This window comes from Trichechus manatus, unplaced genomic scaffold (assembly GCF_000243295.1).
Source record: "Trichechus manatus latirostris isolate Lorelei unplaced genomic scaffold, TriManLat1.0 scaffold00068, whole genome shotgun sequence".
Classification (NCBI taxonomy): Eukaryota; Metazoa; Chordata; class Mammalia; order Sirenia; family Trichechidae; genus Trichechus; species Trichechus manatus.
Genome location: NW_004444004.1, coordinates 12,851,565 through 12,867,674, shown reverse-complemented (window position 1 = coordinate 12,867,674; position 16,110 = coordinate 12,851,565). Strand labels below are relative to the sequence as shown.

Below are 16,110 nucleotides of genomic sequence, written 5' to 3'. Positions count from 1 at the left end.
AAGAGCAATATACAAAAATAGGCTTATTTCTGTAAACTAGCAATGAACAATCTGAAAATGAAATGAAGAAAACAATAACAACATCAAAAAGAACAAAATACTTAGGAATAAATTTGACAAAAGACATGCAAGATTTGTACACTGAAAACTACAACACTGCGGAAAGAAATTAAAGAGGATCTAAATAAATGAGAAAGCCTGTGCTCATGAATTGGAAGACTTAATCTTAAGATAGTAATACTCTCCAAATTGAGCTACAGATTCAATGCAATCTCTACCAAAATCTCAATTGCCTTTTTTCTTGTGTGTGTGCGGAAGTTGACAAGCTGATCCTAAAATGCGCATGGAAATGCAAGGAACCCAGAATAGCCAAAGCAATCTTGAAAAAGAAGAACAAAGTTGGAAGATTGCATGTCCCAATTTCGAAACTTACTACAAAGCTACAGTAATCAAGACAGTATGATACTGGCATGAAGACAGACATAGAGATCAATGGAATAGAATTTAGAGTTCAGAAATAAACCCATACATCTATGATCAACTGCTTTTCAACAAGGGTGCCAAGACCATTTAATGGGGAAAGAATATCCTTTCAACAAATGGTACTGGGACAAATGGATATTCACATGCAAAACAATGAAGCTGGACCCCTACTTCACACCATATGTAAAAATTAACTCAAAATCTATCAGTGACCTAAGAGTAAAAGTTAAAACTATAAAACTCTTAGAAGGAACATAGGTGTAAATCTTCATGACCTTAGATCAGGCAAAGGCTTTTTATATACAACAACAAAGCATAAGCGATAAAAGAAAACAGACAAATTAGACTTTATGAAAATTAAAAACTTGTGCTTCAAAGAACATCCCCACAAAAGTGAAAAGACAACTCACAGAATGGGAGAAAATATGTGTAAATCATATATCTAATAAGGGACTCATATCTAGAATACATAAAGAACTATGACAACTGAACAATAAAAAGACAAATAACCCAATTAAAAATGGGTATAACCAAAAGATATAAAAATTGTCAAAAAGCACATGAAAGAATGCACATCATTAGACATCAGGTAAATGCACAATAACATATCAGTTCACACTCACTTTGAAGGCTATAATAAAAAAGACAATAACAAGAGCAGGTGAAGATGTGGAGAAATAGGAACCCTCATACATTACTGGTAGGAATGTAACATTATTCCAGTCACTTTAGGAAACACTCTGGAGGTTCCTCAAAAGGCTCCATATAGTTATCATTTGACCCAGTAATCCCACTCCTAGGTATATGCCCAGAAGAATTGAAAATACATGTTCAAACAATGAACATGAAAGTTCATAGCAGCATTATTCATATGGCCCAAAAGTGGAAATAACTCAAATGCCCATCAATAGATGAATGGATAAAATGTGGAATACCCATACAATGGGATATTATTCATTCATAAAAAAGAATGAAGTACTGATTCATGCTACATGATTGAAGTTTGAGAACATTATACTAAAGGAAAGAAGCCAGTCACGAAATGCCACGCATTGTATGATTTAATTTATATGAAATACCCAGAATAGGCAAATCCCATAGGGCCAGAAAGTAGATTAGTGGTTGCTAGGGCCTGGGGGGAGGGGGAAATGGGGAGCGACTTTTAATGCTTATGGGGTTTCTTTTGGGGATGATAGAAATGATCTAAAATTGATTGTGGTGATGGTTATACAACTCTGTGAATATATTAAAAACCACTGAAATGCCCACTTTAAATGAGTGAATTGTAGCTCATGAAGAGGAAAAGAAGAAGGGGGAAAAAAGCACTTGAGAAAAAGTTTAAAAATGCCATTCCACAGAGGCAAACTCTTTGAAGAACTGAGGCACAACTTCAATCAGGAGTTGCATACAGACACTTTTCTTAGAGAGTGACCATTGTGTGGTCAGACACTAGAAAAAGCATTTATTGTAACTGTAACCAGATAAACAAAGTACTATTACTGGCCAGTCCCAGGATGGAGGAATAGCCTTGTTACACAAACCCACTCCCCATCACCAATCAGCTTTTATTCTGTTTCTTTCCCTTTGTGTTTTGATAGTTGAAGCAGTATTGTGTTCCAACAAGATTGAAACTGAAAGGAGTCCAACATTTTGTGGATCAGAGTCTGAAATACATCCCTAATCATTAGTATTTGGAAGAGTCTGGAAATTCCTATTATTCTAATACATTACTCACATTCTTCATCTTAGATAAAACTAATGGTTATAATAAAAAAAGCTTGGATTCTTATTATGACCTATTTAGTTTATTAATTAACCAGTGAGTCATTGCTAGTTCTGTGATGATGTATTAGTAGAGGTTCCAAAGCTATTGTTACCACTGCTGCTTTCTATTTTATTTTTAAAAAGATGCTTACAATATTTCTATACGCAGCTGAAGCATATAACGATGGTCACAATAACAATCCCATCTGTAGACATGATGCCACAGAATTGGTGACAACTGGTTACTTAAAAAATCTGCATAAACTAACACTACCAATTGTGACTTAGTCACATTTCACAATATGTTCAAAGACTATCAAGGCAATAGTTTCCAAGGGAAATTGGACTCAAGTTTAATTACAAAACAACCAGTATTGTACAGCAGAAATGTATCCTGTGATGTGAATTAATCTGTGGAGGCCAAACAACGTCCTGAAATCTCTATATAAATGGTAATGCCGAATGCGTGCAATGTTTAGAAACACATTTACCTGGCTCTCTTTAGTCCAGCTCCCCGTATTCTCCATAGCTTGCTGCCCTTAGTCTGAAAGTTGGCAAAACAAATCTAGTGAAATTGTCCCATGCCACGGAGAATTTATTGGCCACAGGAAACAAAATTATCTTTGACTCTTCCTTTTTCTCCTTAGCCAACCAATGAGTCCTGTCCAGTCTTTCTGCATAACGTCTCTTGTAATTGTGTTTTCTTCTCCATTCCTGTTCATATCACCTGACTCCTGGATTTTATGGACTCATAACTGGATTACTGCAACAGCTGTCTAATTGGTTTCCATTTCCACTTCTCTCTGTCTCAAATACAACTGGCAGCAATACAAGAGATTAAACATTTAATCAAGTAATCTCTCTGTTTAAAAATCTTAACCGGCTCCCTCAAGCTTACTGAACAAAGTCCAAGCACTATTAGCCTGGCATTCAAGGCCTTCCAAAATCTGCTCCAAACTTTCTTTTCTAGATGTATCATCTACCACTCCCATGAACAAAACCAGTCTCCTCACCATCCCCTGAATTTCTGCTAATTCTTTCTGCACATTTGCTCATGATGTTCTTCTTGCACGGAATACCCTCTCATCTTCGACAGCCTGGCTCAAGGCTTGGTTCTCTCCATGAAACCCTCCCAGAACAGCACAATTCACAGTGATATCTCCTTCCGTGAATGTGATTAGAATTATAGACAGTGTCACTCATTTGGTAATACTCATACACTTTTCATGACTTGTATCAACTGTTATTATTTAATTGTGTGTATATCTTGTCTCTTCAACAAGATTTCAAGCTCCTTCAGGGAAGAGGCCATTTATGGTACTTTCCAATAAATTACCCACAGTACGTAACACTACGCTGAGGGAAGTGATAGGTACTCCTTACTGACGAAAGAGCGCTGGGGTTTCCCCAAGATGTCTCACTCTCAGATGGCAGCACTCACTTTAGGAGATGTTTCCTTTCATATACATGTCAAATATAATCATTTGAAAGGTGAAATTAACTTTATAGGTTACTCCCAGATATTAAAGAATTACAAACTGCCCCTGAAATACTTCTGAATACCCTGTTAAGGTACAAAATTGATTTCTGCCCCCCCTGAAATCTTAAAAAAGACAAGCAAAGAAAAACGATCAAGCCAGGAGCATAATGTGTAAGACTTACTTGATCATAAAGAAGAATTCAAAACGCTACGGATCCATGCAATCCCTTTATATCTCAGCGCCTCTGTTTTTTCATCAGCAAAAGAGGCTGAACTACATAAGGAAACTAAGTCCAGAACTTAAAGTTTACACAAAGCCATGTAAAATTAGATGGATAATTCAAGCTAAAATAGTTCCCCACACCTTGGTTTCTCTTGAATTATTTTGATAATTTGAGGTTTCTTCAGAGATAGAAACATAATCTTTAGCTAGTAGGTGCTAAATTTGTTTAGGGTGGTCATGTATACTGTCCCACGACATACTGCAATCATCAAGTCCTATCAAAATGCTTGTGAACCCTGTAACTGAGGAAAAGCAGCCTTATACAATGCCTAGCTCACACCCTGCTGCTAAAGCTTTGCAGCTGCATAGGATGTACTGACAAATTCTCAGAAGTGTTTTGTTTAGCTTTAAGCATCGCCTCAGATGATCAAGCTTTGGCAATGAAGACTGCTTGCTAGGGAAACCTATGCCACATATGAACCCCTCATCTCTCTATGTGGAAGACAGACCAACTCAATTATCTAGTATTATCACAGCAAAACTTCAAGGAACAGTAAGCTTGGTGTTTCTATGTATATCCTTTCCTTTTGAAATTTGCCTGGTTAAATAATGCTTTTGATTGCTTTAGTCCAGTCTTGACTAATAATAGTCAAGGATTCAAATTATCACTGTGATTTGAAATATCCATGTTTTGTGGAAATGTTACCAATATTTTTTTCAAAGGATTAGTGCGAATGAATTCAGCTTGTTAATAAAAATGCTAAGTTCAAAGTATTATTCCCTTCGCTTCTAATTACAAATAAGTTTTACCTTTTATTGTGTTCCATTATACAATTTTACATAGTACCATTATCATTTGAAGCAATAATTAAGCAAACTGAATTAATGTTTTTGAGTTCTACTTTTCAGTATATAGATTTACCTAAAAAAGTACAAACAAAGCACAGTGGTGCAATTTTCCAGGCACTTTCAAGTTGCTTAAATATTTACAAATATGTAAGCACCCTGTTTGAAAGCATGAAAAATTTGGTGTGTGGAGAGAACACTCCATGTATATTGAATCTTTAAATTTTAACATTTGCACAGCTCCGAATATTCCTGAGAAAGGTCAGTCTCGTTGTCATTTTACATCTGCATATCTTCACACTTCAACATATCTTGGGGAACCATAACCTCTGTCACTTGATGTACCACTAATTGCACAAAATACATGTAATGTGTTGCTCATCCAGGGAGAATGCATGGTATCTTCTTGTAATATCTAAAATAAAAGAAATCTGAGTGTTTATCATGAAGCAAAACAGCCAATGTCAAAAAAGAACGTGTATATAAAATTACAGGCATGTTTTAATTTATCACTGACACTTAGCTATTTACAATGACATAAAGCAGAAAGAGCAAAGAATAACATTACCGACTTAAGTCTTCATAGCTGTATTACAAAGGCAGCATATCAAAAAAGCAGAAAAGACCTGGTTACTGATTAAGAAAAACAAAGGATTTCAAACTGTAAAATTCAATAAAAAGTGAGAGGTAATGCACTCTTTAAAATGTTTTAACAGACAGTCTTAACAAGAGCTCTTAACAGTGGACTCTTTGACATGAGTTTCTGGATCCTCTTCTAACACAGTGTTATGGACTGAACTGCATACCCCCCCCCAATATGTGTTGTAAATCCTAACCTCTATGCTTGTGGTTATAATACCATTTGGGAATGGGTTGTCTTTGTTATGTAAATGAGGGAGGATTAGTGTAGGGTGCGTCTTGAGTCAATCTCTTACAAGAGATATAAAAGAGATTAAACAAGTGAGCCAGAGAAGCAGAGATGGGGGGAGAGAGATGTCAAGCCACATGAAAATCGCCTAGGAGCAGAAGCTCAGAAGAGATGAGGATCTTCCTCCAGAGTGACAGAGAAAGAAAGCCTTCCCCTAGAACCAGCACCCTGAAATCAGTCTAGCCTCCTAAACTGTGAGAAAATAAATTTCTGTTTGTTAAAGCTAGCCACTTGTGTCATTTCTATTATAACACCACTAGATAACTCAGACACACAGTATTTCTAAGAATTACCTGTGGGGCTTTTCAAACATGTGGATGTCCATGCCCCTTTCCTGGAGACTTGGAAATAACACTAAATGAAGATAAAAGTCTTAAGTACACGTTTCTAAAACACAGTATATTTATGTAAGGTAATCTATACAAAAGATTTTTCTCAGAAATGAAGAACTTCATAAACATAAATTTTATATTCTCATAAATACATGAACATACACATATTCATATTACTATAAATATAAAAAGATTCTCCACTATAGTGTGACCAAAAGCAACAGAGATCTTATGCTTCAGTTAGATAGAGGAAAAGAATAGCAAAAACATTACATCCAATGTAAATAAACTATATAAAGTCTCAGCTCAGTTCTGAAGTTTTCAATATTTGATTCTCAAGTTAGCTCTGAAATTCCTAAATTAAGCCTGAAAATTGGTCTATGGTGTCTATCCTGAGCCATACCATTTGTGTTGCTACAAATCCTAAGGCTTAAATGAAACCCATAATAGAGAAAATGCCTCATACAAAAATCATAACTCATGACACTGATTTGAAGGCATAGCAGAGGTTTAGGAGATGACTGATTATCATAGGAGTCCTGGTGGTGCAATGGTTAAGTGCTCAGCTGCCTACCGGAAGGTCAGTGGTTTAAACCCACCAGCGGTTCTGTGGCAGAAAAGACCTGGCAATCTGCTCCCATAGAGATTAAACAACAACAACAACAAAAAACCAAACCCATTGCCACTGAGTCAATTCCGACTCACAGCAACCCTATATGACAGAGTAGAACTGCCACATAGGATTTCCAAGGAGTGGAGGGTGGATTTGAACTGCCGACCTTTTGGTTAGCAGTCATAGCTCTTAACCACTGTGCCACCAGGGCTCCTCCAGAGATTACAGACTAGGAAACCCTATGGGGCAGTTCCATGCTGGCCTAAAAGAGTTGCTATGAGTCAGAATTGACTTGACAGCACACAACAACAACTGATCATCCACACCCATTAGATGTGACAAGGGAACAGGATGCTCATTCTGAAGAAATTACAAAACATACCGAACAGATACAACAATGGCCACCATCAACCCAATCTATAAGAAATTTGCCACTAATAGCTTTAAAATAATATAAATCCCTTTAAAAAAAAGTTAAAAGTTTGAAGAAGTTTTTAAAAGGACTACTTACTTTAGGATACTGTAACATTACATTTAAAAGGGCCAAGGGATACCCAGGCCTTATCTTTTGGTCAAGTAATCATTTATGGAGCCCAGCAGAATATTTCATATTTTAGTATACATTTATACTTTGTCTTCTTTTGAGGTATTAGTATATTTTCCTTTGGGAAATAATGTGTCTCCTTGAAGCTTGTGACTATGAAAAGACATTTTTAAATAAGAGAACCTAATGGAAAATATTAACTGATTTACAAAAACGCACTATGAAGTCAACACTTGCCCAAAGGAAGGCACATTTGAATATGGTGCATGATGACAGAAAGCTTGCATAAATATAAAATATTAGAAAATAAGAGAACTCTTGGTTAGCTTTCAATACAAAGAAAAAAAAAAAAAAAAAAAAACCAAACCCACTGCTGTTGAGTCAATTCCAACACATAGCGACCCTACAGGACAGAGCAGAACTGCCCCACAGGGTTTCCAAGGCTGTAATCTTTATGGAAGCAGACTGCCACATCTTTCCCCCACGGCACAGCTGGTGGGTTCAAACAGCCAGTCTTTTCGTTAGCAGCTGAGCACTTAACCAAGGTGCCAACAGGGCTCCCTCAACATAGAGTAGCAAGGGTCTACAATATTAGTCTCCACAACTAAATAAAATAGCCATGGTTTATGGGAATTAAGTGATATAGACAGGTAGGAAGTACAGATTAAAAACAGAGCTTCAGAAAAAAAAAAACTTTATAAAATACCTTGATCACAGTAGTAACAGCACACTGAATAATTTGTTTTCAATTTGAATGAAAGTTCAAGTCTAGGTCATGCAGCTGAATGCAAATTAAATAACTGTAAACTATAGTACACACTGGCTTGAAACGACATGTGCAATTGTTTTATTATCTTTGGTGTAGGAGGAGTTTCTGCTGTCTTCTTTTTCTACACATTGAGAGGAACAGAAACCCATGAATTCAACAGTTTCTAGGCACAAACTATGTAGTCTATTTGATAAACAGGACAATGATGTTGCAGAGGCATATCCCCGTTTTACTCATGAGCTGAGCTTGAGATACAGACAATAAAGGAAGTGGAATGGTTCCCTACCTTCCCAGTCCTGATCACCTGGTTGCTTTGGGAAGGAGGAAAAAGGGCCTATGAAAACTGAACAGCAGAGAGGTACCTTAGAATTGTCTACAGTCACTCCTAAGTGAGCTAATAGAAGTAAATTAAAGATGGCAAAAGGAAGACACAGAACACTGATTTCAGTCTCCTCAAGCTAACAAGATTCCCAGGTTCTGGGCCACTGAGAATGGGCAAGTAGGGGGCTGGGGTAATTAGTCTCACTAAATAAATAGAAAGATGAAAGTCCAGCAGACTGGAGTCTCCACACTGAAAAGATTACAAAGGTTGGATAATTATAGATTCTCCGTCACTCAATGCAACTGTAGGCTAATTGTAACTAACTTTTCCCTAACTCTAAGAAAAAGCATGTAAAATAAATTTCAGAGAGCCAGAGCTCAATTCAAAGGCAGCTAGCTTTTGTTTTTCCAGAAGTATCCCTCCTCTTCTTTTCCCCATTATTACACTGCAGTTCTTTGGATACTAACCACTGTCAGCTTGTTTTGAAGTACACCCTTTGCGTAAGAGTGAGAGTCTCAAACAGGGGACTGCCTTCAATCAATCATTGAACTGCAGATCCCAGGGAGAAATCAGGCTCTTTTAGGGACCAGCTTCAAGAATGTGTTCTCTAACGAGTTGTAGTCATCTTTGTTTCTTTAAAAAATCTTTAAATTCTTAAAAATTGAGAGTTTGAAGTGTTTCCGAAGCAAATGTTTATCTTATTGGGTGTGTTCAGATTAGTAAGAAAATGAAGGAGATTTTGTAATAAGTTTAAGAGGTTGAGTCACTGAGTGACCATCATGCTGTGACTTTTACAAATGTGTTTAAGATGTAAAAATAATTGACAATTCATATATAGGGTGGTTGTAAACACAAATTTCAGGACCCCAACACAGGATGACGTTTACCAGGATAATGCAGGAGTACTCAAGCTTCCTAAAGGTCAGAGACATAGAAAAGTTTTAACTACTTAATTATGACATAATTTGGCTTAGGTCTTGGCTTCTGTATTTTCCAGGCTAGATTTTGCTAAATTAGCTGTAATTGTTATTAACATTTAGTCATAGATCAAAATGCTAAGAAGTTGTATGAAAGTAGAGTTTTGCAGGCTGTATGAATATGAAAACAGTCTCCTATATTTGGAAATCACTCAGGATCCCACCTAAATGACAGTATCTAACTTCTTACAGTCAAGAATAGGGGTGGATACTCATTTTGGGACACAGTTCTTGAGCTAATCATTTCACTTCTTTAGGACCCTTCTTGAGAGACTCTTATCCATGTTCAGAGTAGATCAGTTCAGACTTGCTCAGCTAGTCCTTTCTAATGACATTGTGGCACAAAGAATAGGCTAGTTTATTACTGATAATTGCTCCAGTAATTGCTTCAGATAATTGCTTCAAATTCAATTTGCATTATATCATTTAAAAGATTAAGGGTCATAGGAACAATTTTTTAAATACAGACTGAGCAATTTTTAGGTCATGAATTTAAAATTACAGTAAACCTGCAAAAGCCGGAACCTGTGTAAAGTGGAAACCTATCAGAGAAGGAAAACTCAGATATCTTCCACTAATAGAGAGCGACAGAAAAGTGGTAAGACTGCACCCTGTCAAAGGTTGAAAACTTGCGAAACCCCGAAAAACAAGGCAGTCCCATAGAGTTCCGGCTCTCACAGGTTTCACTGCAATAGATCTTGCTGAGTAACGCTTTAGGGACCCCAGATCATGGTCTCATTTTCAACCACCCTAATACTTGCCTGCTCATGGATTATGTCAGACAATTCTTTCACCATGTCTCTGAAATTTGACTTTAGCCCTTCATGGTACTCAATTTGATCTTCTTTAATTAGCCGCTCATTTAGATCAAGTGCAACGCTGCAGGCTTGTATAAATTTCCTGTGGATGAACATCAAAGACAGAGGTTTTGTTTCTGACAATCAATCTGATAGTCACTTTAACCATGGCTTGCCTAGAAGGATGATTAGAATCCTATACATTCTCCCTGTGCTTTTGCCAAAGCCACTTCCTAAGTCTGAAACACCTCCTTTCTTTTTCATCTATGCCCTTTGGTTTCTTACCTCCTTCAAAAGCTAGCTCAAAACACATGTCCTCTAGGAAGCCTTTTTACTTGGTATTATATAAGCTAAATTTGTGTTATATTGATTTGCACCTGTACATAATGGTTATTCATTCAAAAATAATCTATTTTGGGCTTACTATGCACCCACTAGGAGTCCCTGCAAATGGTTAAGTCCTCAACTACTAGCCAAAAGGCCAGAAGTTTGAACCCACCCAGAGTCGCTGCGGAAGACAGGCCTGGCAATCTGCTTCTGAAAGGTCACAGCTTTGGAAACCCTATGGAGCAGTTCTATCTGTACACATGGGGTTGCCACTGAGTCAGAATTGACTCAATGGCAACTAAAAATAACAACAACATGTACCCAGTACAGTGCTGGGTGGTATAGGTGTTAAGTATCTTCTCTGGGCTAGTAAGAGTGGGGGCAGGAAGAAACTGATGATCCAACACAAAAGTATTTCTCCATCGTTTCATGTGTTTATGTTTAATGGCCACAATTAGAGTGTAGGTCTTAAGAGACAAAGTACTTCATTGCCCATTTGTTTTATATCCCTGTCACAACAACTAGTAGTCTTTTGTACATGCCAAGCATTAATAAATATCAGTGAATGAATGACTACTGTTTACTATGCAACCTGCAACAGCTGATAACATGCAGACAGGAAAAGTAAACGAAGTGAATTGGGAGTAAATGAGTGGACAGGTTATCATATTTCTCCTCAGTCTATTTTACCCAAATCTCTCCTTCTGAATGTAAAATATTTTTACATATTAAAGAAAACATGTCTAGTGCAAGAAATTTAGACATGCCTTAGTTTACAGAGATGCTCACTGAAGGTAAGATATTACATGCCCTAGACTGGTAGACTCCAAGTAAGGACATGGTATAGGAGCAAGCCTATGCAACGCTTCCAGCCCCACTTTTACTTCTACCCTAAGTGGTCTATCGGTCAATGAACAAAATCACTTAATGAATGTAGGACTGTGTTTGTGTCGCTTAAAATATCCAAAGCAATAAAGTAACATATTTTTAGCAAATAACATGCCCATGTAAATAACGAATGCACACATATAACAAGTACAACATACCTAGGAAAGTTATGCCCAAGGGGGTTGAATGGTTGGCAAAAAACACACAATGTGCACGTATTTGCATAAAATATGGTAAGTTAGTATATTCATTCTCTTGGGTCACTAGGGCATTGTTAATGTCCTGAAGCATGAAAGAGATCACACATTTCCTCACTACTTGAAGTACCAACAGAAAGTCACTAAAATATTGTAAAGGAGGACACAGTCTTCTAAGAATGTCTTTTAAAAAGGAGTATTATGGGGGTGGGAGGCAGCAGTGGTGGTTCAGTGGCAGAATTCTTGCCTTCTGTCAGTGGAGGCATGCACGTTGCTATGATGCTAAACAGGCTTCAGCAGAGCTTCCAGACAAAGATGGACTAGGAAGAAATGCCTGGTGATCTACCTCTGAAAATCAACCAGTGAAAAGCCTATTGATCACAATGATCCAATACCGTTGTGCAAGGGGTCGACATGAGTCGGGGGCCCAACTTGATGGCAGCTAACAACAACATTATTTGGGGAATATATTTTTTTTTTTTTAAAAGAAGAAAATGGAGAAGAAGGATAGTGGTCAAATCTGAAGACTACAAAGCACTTACCTAAACACGTCTTTCAACTCATTCACTTTTTTAGGTGGATATTTGCTGGCTTGGCTGTCATTTAAGAAAGTCCTTGCATATGCTAATGGACCAGCATTGACCTAAATCATAAAAAGAAAAAAATAAATGAGAGTTGGCAGAATGTAATAAAATGATTTTTGCATTTATTATTAAAAAATATATATAAAAAATCCATATCTGAGAATCATATTTATTCTTACTAAATTTTATTTGGAAAATCATTAACTAAAGCAAATAATCTGTAAAGATAACATTCCAATAAGTTAAGTTAATGATTTCTGATATATAAATATAAGGTTTGGCTACAGTCATACGAATTTATGTTAAAGCCCCTTGCTATAACACAATTTCTAGAAATCAATTTAAATATAATTTCTTTATTAACTTAATAAAAAATAATGCCCACTTTTTTCCTTTTTTTAAAATTGTACTTTAGATGAAGGTTTGCAGAACAAATAGTTTCTCATTAAACAGTTAGTACACATATTGCCCTATGACAATGGTTAACAACCCAAAACATGTCAACGCTATCCCTTCTCAACCTTGGGTTCCCTATTACCAGCTTTCCTGTCCCCTCCTGCCTTCTAGTCCTTGTCCCTGGACTGTCGTGCCCCATCAGTAATGCCCAGATTTTTACACTCTATAAGAAAATAATGCACAATTATGATATTAATGCTTGCTCCTTGCCCTTATGTAAGCAAGAGAAACATTAAGAAACATTTAATACATGTTTGGTGACCAACGTACCTGCACAGAAACACAGCCCTGCAATTTCAGTTGGAGCTGAATCATGTCCACATCAGCAGGGGAGCAAAGCTTTTGCAGCTCTGCAGTTTTATCTTTTATTTCGTCGGTAGCAACATCAATTGGTTTTAGGTGAATCTGCTGTTCATAGTTTATAGGGATTCTCTTCTTCACATAGGGAAATGAGTTAGAAGCTATTAAAAAGTTAAGATTGATTTACTATCTTAAAAAATTATGTGTTAAAACAGCCAAATTAAAGAGAAATTCTCTTTATGAGACATTGCTGAGCAATCACAAATTACATACGGGAAAACTATGGTTTATCATATGGATGTATTTGTGCAAACTAGTAAATGAGCAGCAGAACAATGAATGATTAAGATTTCAGTTACGTTTTTCTGCTGGCCAGCTGCTACTTGTATGTATGAAAGAGGATCAAGACAAACATGAAGTTAACATGCAGTCCTACTTACTAGTTAAGATTGTACGGCGTTTGCATTGTTCTTCTATACAGCCTTGCTTTTTGCCTGATAAAGTATAAGGAGCCTCAAAAACAAATCTGGTGATATTATGATTTCTTTCAAACTCGGTATTTCTTTCTGTGAGTTCTTTGTCATCAAAGTAGGGCTTCACATAAGTGACTTGGATATGAGCATATTTTGGATCAAGCTCTTTGGCATTTACCTATGAAATATGAAAGACTTTTTAAAAAATTCAATGAAAGGGAAAGGAGAGAATAGGTAAGCTATTATTTCAAGACCAACTTAAGAACACTGTCACTATCAGTATATCCCCAACTGAGTATACACCTGAAGGAGATCATTGCTCTTTTTAAAAAATAACATTTCCTTCTGATTATAAAGAAGTTACAGAAACCAATTTGGAGATAACAGAAATGCATGAACAAAATAAAAACTGTAATGCTACCACCCAGAATGACCATTATTCATGTATTTCCTTCCAATCTGTTTTTCTTACAACACTGAGATCATACTGAACATTGTCTTGTAATCTGATTCTTTAAAAATATAGTTATTATAGCTCTATATTATAGTCATTCACATGACTTTTAATGGATGAATAGATAAACATGATGTATTGAACCATTCTTATTAACAGACTCTTAGGTTGTTTTCCAACTTTTTGCTATTATAAGTAATGCCCCGATGAACATCCTTGTATTTAAGACTACGTGCATTTTTCTGATTATTTGCCCTGAAGATAAATTCCTAGAAGTTGCTTAGTTAAAGGAGTTGCATGTTTTTAAGGATTTTTATATATAATACCCAACTGCCCTACAGAACAGTTTATCAATTCGTACATCCACCAGCAGTGTCTGACACTGTAAGGGTGGGTATTTTGGACTGCATTATCTTAACCCTACCTACATTAATATGGAGGAAGGGGACCACAGGGAAGCACCATGGTCTCCAACTGACATGGGTAAGACTCTAAAGTGAAGAGACTATTTTCATGGTAAACCATGAAATGTCTTTACCATTGCCATGGGCTTTTCACTCTAGCTTTTGAGTGCTCTGCATAGCACCATGCACATCAGAGTCACTCAGTAGCCTGTGGCCTACAATCCCGAACTGTATAGGTCCTTCCTACCTTAAAAATCACCTCTAAACCTGGACACACCCCTGGCAACTAAGGATGGTTAGGTATTCCTACTATGCTTTCTCAAAATTCTATCTATAGTGAACTATTCATTTCCTAGGAAAGGGCTTCTCTTGCTGGAACCTTTCTCATCCTACCTTGACAAGGTCCTAGGCATCTCTCCTAGTTCATTGCAGATTTAATGACAGTTACTATCATTGAACTAAGCATATCTCGGGATAAAATGTGTGTCCCAAGATGATTTTAATCATGAAGTATGTAACAAAAATTATGATGCACAACAGGATTTACAATAATAGCTAACTTGTACTGAGCATGCTAGCTTCCATTATTACTATTACTGAATGTTTTTTATGTACCAGGAACTTTACTGATCACTTTCCACATATTAACTCATTTAATCCATATAACTTCATGAGGTAGGCACTATTATTATCTCCATTTGACTAATGAGAAAAATTAGGCACAGAGAGGTTAAGTAATTTCCCCATGATCACACAGCTAGTGAGTGGTAGAGAATGGAGAAGTGAATCCGGGTCTCTCTGACTCCAAAGCCTCTGTGCTACCATTCACTATCTAGGCAGGCTCTATTCCTATGCTTCTCCACTACCAGCTAAAAAAAGAAGTCAGGAGCAATGCACCATGTGTGGAACTAACAAATGATGACTTCAAAATGCAGGACATATATTACCTTGTCTGAATCCTGAATTATTTTCACATTCTCTGTACCAAATTTTTCACCATAAAGTTTAACAAGTCTCTGGGAAATTTCCGAGAGGCCAGTAAGCTTCGGCTCTTTGTAGATGTACTCCTTTCCATCCTCTTCTTCAAAAAAGGACTATTATAAAGTTAAACAGACAATAATTTTTAAATAGTATGAGCAAACACAGCATTCAAAGGAAACCTACTAGAAAACTGGTAATATTTTGATGCTGTTTTTAAAGAAGAAAATATTATTAAAATCCATATGCATATATTGACACTGTTAGCTTCAAATAGAGAATTTCAAAATTCATTGACATAATTATTGGCCTGCAGATTTCCATACCAGATTTTTCTCATTCCCTAATACTTGTTTTTTATTTAAAAGCTCTGACTACTTGATATTAAATACTTTAACAAGCTTAGCAGAAAATGAAACGGAGGGAAGAATTCAAATCTTATATGTTGTACTCTGCTCTAATGGATTTAGCGATGGGAACCCAAGTGAGGTTTACACTTACAAAAGAGGCTGCATGCTCTCGTGATAGGCAATCTACCTCGACAGAAACCTAGATCCAATAACTGCTGTAATACTAATCTAATAATTCAGATGTGAATGCTTAAAATGAAAAACAACTTTATGAACTAGAGCATACTTACTTGGCCATAAAAGGCAACTCTGAAGAAAGTACCTAACAGTCTTTTTTTGGTGTGCATAACCTCCAGAATTTTTGTGTAAGCTCCGTGAAGAGTTCTATAAATTTGAGTAAGTTTCTGAAAAATGAGAACACACAAAATTAGCTTTGTCTTTTGGAGGATTACTAAATGCCTTCAAGATGTATGCACAAGAAAAAACACCACTAATATTTCCTTTATGAAATGGTTTTGGTGGGGCCACTCCCTATCACCTTCCCCAATCTGTCACCATTAGATGCAAGTCCTCAACAACTTTAGGTCCAAGAGTACAGCTTAAAATGGCCAAATAATGCTG

The 16,110-nt window shown here is 36.6% G+C and overlaps 1 protein-coding gene across 11 annotated transcripts in view; it reads right to left on the bottom strand.

Moving 5' to 3' along the window:
- Nucleotides 1-4,737: 4,737 nt before the first annotated feature.
- DOCK11 (dedicator of cytokinesis 11) overlaps nucleotides 4,738-16,110 on the bottom strand; it is a 193,211-nt gene continuing 181,838 nt past the window's right edge. For 5 of the 11 annotated variants that reach the window (XM_023734481.1, XM_012556519.2, XM_023734483.1 and 2 more), the window contains 7 exons: nucleotides 15,780-15,893; nucleotides 15,109-15,255; nucleotides 13,271-13,481; nucleotides 12,801-12,991; nucleotides 12,033-12,133; nucleotides 10,043-10,181; nucleotides 4,744-5,211 (listed from right to left, as the gene is read on the bottom strand). In XM_023734481.1, the coding sequence (XP_023590249.1) occupies nucleotides 5,092-5,211; nucleotides 10,043-10,181; nucleotides 12,033-12,133; nucleotides 12,801-12,991; nucleotides 13,271-13,481; nucleotides 15,109-15,255; nucleotides 15,780-15,893 (1,023 nt within the window). In that variant the 3' untranslated portion in view covers nucleotides 4,744-5,091. Of the gene's footprint in view, nucleotides 5,212-5,364; nucleotides 5,430-6,017; nucleotides 6,079-7,919; nucleotides 8,104-10,042; nucleotides 10,182-12,032; nucleotides 12,134-12,800; nucleotides 12,992-13,270; nucleotides 13,482-15,108; nucleotides 15,256-15,779; nucleotides 15,894-16,110 lie in introns of those variants that run through there. The other 6 variants (XM_023734484.1, XM_023734482.1, XR_002824626.1 and 3 more) reach the window with 6 other exon arrangements.